Source organism: Mesitornis unicolor, unplaced genomic scaffold, assembly GCF_000695765.1.
Source record: "Mesitornis unicolor isolate BGI_N332 unplaced genomic scaffold, ASM69576v1 scaffold41540, whole genome shotgun sequence".
In the NCBI taxonomy this organism is placed as follows: Eukaryota; Metazoa; Chordata; class Aves; order Mesitornithiformes; family Mesitornithidae; genus Mesitornis; species Mesitornis unicolor.
In genome coordinates, this window is record NW_010159697.1 from 1 (window position 1) to 3,820 (window position 3,820).

At 47.7% G+C, this 3,820-nt stretch overlaps 1 protein-coding gene across 1 annotated transcript in view; it reads left to right on the forward strand.

Moving 5' to 3' along the window:
* The first annotated feature begins 447 nt into the window (after positions 1 to 447).
* The window catches only part of ITFG2 (integrin alpha FG-GAP repeat containing 2), a 9,846-nt gene continuing 6,473 nt past the window's right edge, over positions 448 to 3,820 (forward strand). Inside the window, exons 1-6 of the mRNA XM_010187460.1 lie at positions 448 to 507; positions 1,292 to 1,387; positions 1,830 to 1,871; positions 2,662 to 2,839; positions 3,133 to 3,272; positions 3,439 to 3,587. Coding sequence (XP_010185762.1) covers positions 448 to 507; positions 1,292 to 1,387; positions 1,830 to 1,871; positions 2,662 to 2,839; positions 3,133 to 3,272; positions 3,439 to 3,587 — 665 coding nt within the window. The remainder of the gene's footprint in view (positions 508 to 1,291; positions 1,388 to 1,829; positions 1,872 to 2,661; positions 2,840 to 3,132; positions 3,273 to 3,438; positions 3,588 to 3,820) is intronic.

The following is a 3,820-nucleotide window of genomic DNA, read 5'->3' on the forward strand; positions in this document are numbered from 1 at the left end:
GGGGAGGTGGCGCTTCCAGCTCCGAGCTGGGCTTGGTTGGCGCCTCAGGGCCGCCCGCAGTCGAAGGGCGGGGAAGCACCGAAAGGATGACGGGGCACCAGAGCAGTCGCCTGGAGGAGGTGGTGGGGCTTCCACCCCTGAAGGGACTCGGAGCTTGGCAGGGGCTTGAGCAAAAAAAATTGGATGGAGTGGCCCCCAGAAGTCCCCTAAAAGCCCAGTGATTCTGGGCCGCAGCTGGTCAGTGCTCCCATCACCATTAGACGTGTATAGGCATCCTTGGCATTGGCTCTTGAGTATGTATAGCTAGTAGGGAGATTAACTTTTGGTCCCAAAGAGAGACAACCTCCTGTTGCAGTGGTGAGGATATAGAGGTGTGAGGAAATGCTTTGCTGGGGCACAGTGGATCACAATGAAGGTAGAGCCATGTTTCAGTGTCTCTTGACCTGTATGGTGGGTGAATGTGCATTGGGAATGTTGCTATCAGCCCTGCAAATGATTGCTTTTGGTGTGTCTCATTTGTCTGTAATTAGGCAAAGGTTAACTTAACGAAGTTTATGTAAACTGTCCTTTCTTCTCAACAGCCAAATTTTATTACAGCCCTATCCTGAAAAGTATAATGGCTAGTAATGCAGTAGATGTTAAAACAAATTTTCCCATAAGAAGTTGCGTTATGTGGGGTAATGTGTGCAGGGAACTATGCACACAATTTGAATACACAGAGGCATGATGCAGAAGATAGGAGAGTAGGAGTAGGCTCATCAGCAGGGCTGGTTGGTGATTTTTGACAGTTATCTTTAAAAAAGTAATCACCATTCTGAAAGACCTTTACCCCTTCATCAGTGTGATTGAACATCCAGTATAAATCTATTGTAAGTGTTCTTGCAGCCTCTTTGTGGAAGATCATGTTTTCCTCGTTGCCATTGTCTTCCTTGGGTGATTCAAGAAAGATCAAGTCACTTGAGACTGAAGGATGGAAGATGGGGTAATGATGATGATGAGTAGCGGAGCAGGATGTTACGACTCTGAAACAGTGCCTAGAGAAGCAGTGGGTAATAGGATGTTGCTCTAGGGACCCACTATCTCTTTTACTTGCAGGAGTAAAATTAGGGCATTTATTTTTTTTCCCAGACCCTCTCTATCAATTTGAAACTGTGTCTTTAACTCTTGTTTTGCTTTGCTGCTTTTTCCTACAGAGTGATTTTTAGATACGAATTCTGTAATTATTGCTTTGTGGGAATACTGTTACTGTAATTTTGAATTTCTTCTCACTGACCCAAATTCTCTTGTACAGCTGAATGAGCTTGTGGTGGGAGACACCAATGGGAAACTCTATGTTTACAAGAATGATGACAGCAAACCCTGGGCTGTACGATCTTGCCAAGGAATGGTCAGTTCTCTACAAAATTTTTAAACGATTGGGCCTTTTGGTGTATGTGCAGCCAGCTATCCTTGACCGCTGTCTGGGAAGATGTAGGTCAGAGGGGAATTTCAGCCAGAACTGGTTCTGATGCCTTTCATGTCCTTATGCAAGACCCTGCTTTTGCCCACAGCTAGCTCTGTGGGCTGGAAGTGATAAGCAGAGCACTGAACAAACACAGGAACTGGGCTTTTGTCCCACATTGGTCCTGCTCCTGCACGCTGTGCATTTTGCCCAGGGCTGTGAGCAGTTGTGTGGCAGATGCGTTTCTGTCCCTGTCTCTCTTTGTCCTTGAAAAGGCTGTTTTGAGTGCAAAGGATGGTTTATGAGAGAGGAGTGGGGTAGGGCAGAGGCTTATCCTAAAGTGCTGTTTTGAATTGCCTTCTCTCATGTATGGCCTTTTCTCTTGCAGCTTACGTGTGTTGGCGTGGGAGATGTATGCAACAAAGGAAAGGTGAGAGCAGCCAAACTCTTCCCAACTGTGTCCGTAGGGTATGTGGGAGGTGCTTAGGAGATTAGGGTCATGTCATATCCTACGTGTGGAGAAAGACAGATTGCAGGTGCTTTCTCTCCGTGTAACCTGTATCTTTTTGTGAGCCACATGCAGGTTTTTGTGAGCAAGGAAATCCATGCTGTCTTCAGAAAGCACTGTTAACTTCCATGTCCCCCTTGTGAGTGCCACAGGACCTTGGTGGTTTGAAGGTTGTTCCTTTTCCTCAGTGGCTTTTGCCCTACTCTGTGCTGGTCACTACTGTGAGCTATGGCCCTTCTGCCACTTGGCTGTGTGCATTTAACGTCATCTAAACAAGACCGAACCACAGAACAGTCTAGATTCCCAAGCAAATTCCACTGAGTCTAATATGACTGTTTTTGCTGGACTGCTATTTCTGCGGGTTAAGCCAGGACCACTGAGTCCAAAAGTCCCAGTTAAGGCACCCTGCCTGAAATACTGTAGCTATGTCTGCTCCGGTGGGGCGCAGAGCTGAAGTGAGCATTGAGAAAACCATACATTTTATGGGGATTGCATGCACACATCAGGTTGATATCCTAGTCTGACAAGTATGAACAAGGACCCTGCAGTACCCAAGTAGTTTGTATGCTGGCCAAAAATCTTCTCCTGTTCCCCCTGTAGCAGTCATTGATCTTGATGGATCTACCCTTGTGTCTTCCCTCACTCTGCTGTGGGATAGCTTCTGCAGTTTCTAAAAGAGGAAAAATCAAAGGATTTTTCTCTTCCCTTTTAGAATCTCGTGGTGGCAGTGAGTGCAGAAGGCTGGTTTCATCTCTTTGACCTGACTTCTCCAGCTTCAAAACACACAGATGCTTCAGGCCACCATGAGTTGGCAGCAGCAGAGGAGCAGAAGCCAGTGTTCAAGCAGCACATTCCTGCCAACACCAAGGTCATGCTTATCAATGACATTGGTGAGCTGGGAAGCTGGTGTGAGAGTGCAGGGTGGGGGAGTTTGTGGGTATGAGATGGTGGGGGAGAAAGAAGGTGTGTGGGACTCACAGAAGGAACTTACTATCTTGCTGAAACAGGCACTCTAACAAACCTCAGACACAGGAATTTCCCTGAAGTACAAGTTCTCATTACAGGATTGGGATCCTCAGGGATGCTACCTGATGGAAACCAGCACAGTGGTTTCTGAATACTGGGGGTCTTGGGGCTATGAAGGGCCTGAGAGATCCCATCTATCTCCTTGTATTCCCTGCAGATGGAGATGGGAAGTGTGAGTTGGTGGTGGGTTACACTGACAGGGTGGTACGTGCCTTCCGCTGGGAGGACTTGTCGGACAATTCAGACCATGTCTCTGGGCAGCTGCTCCTGTTGAAGAAATGGCTTCTAGAAGGTCAGGTAAGAAAACAGGATGTTCAGAGCAGAACTTGCCATAGCGTCTTCAATAGGTGGCTCTCCCAAGGGAAGAAGCACAAAATCTCAGTCCTGTGAACAAAGCAATTGTGTTGATGGCTTGTTTAAAGTTCTCTGTTTAAGTCTCCCTGTTTTTCCTCTGCCAGTACAGGTGGACAGCCTCTCTGTGAACCCAGGCCCTGATGGCTCACCGGAGTTGATGGTGTCTCAGCCAGGCTGTGGTTATGCCATTCTGCTGTGCACCTGGGACTCTGAGCAGCAGGGCACGACAGAGGGAAAAGACAACTCTGCCACATGCAGGTGAAGAGCATTACTGCATGGGGTAGATAAGGAGCTTCCACTGTAGATGCCTGTCACAAGAGGGCACCACCACACCACCTTTTGGGAGGTGGATGGGTAGTGGTGCTGTCATTTGTCCTTGCTTTAGTGACCTGCTTTCCTTGTATCCCACTCTTCTCCTTGGGTTGGGCAAGGAGAGGGGCAGTACTAGGGGCTCAGGCAGGGAAATGAGTGATCTAAATCTCTAGGGAAAG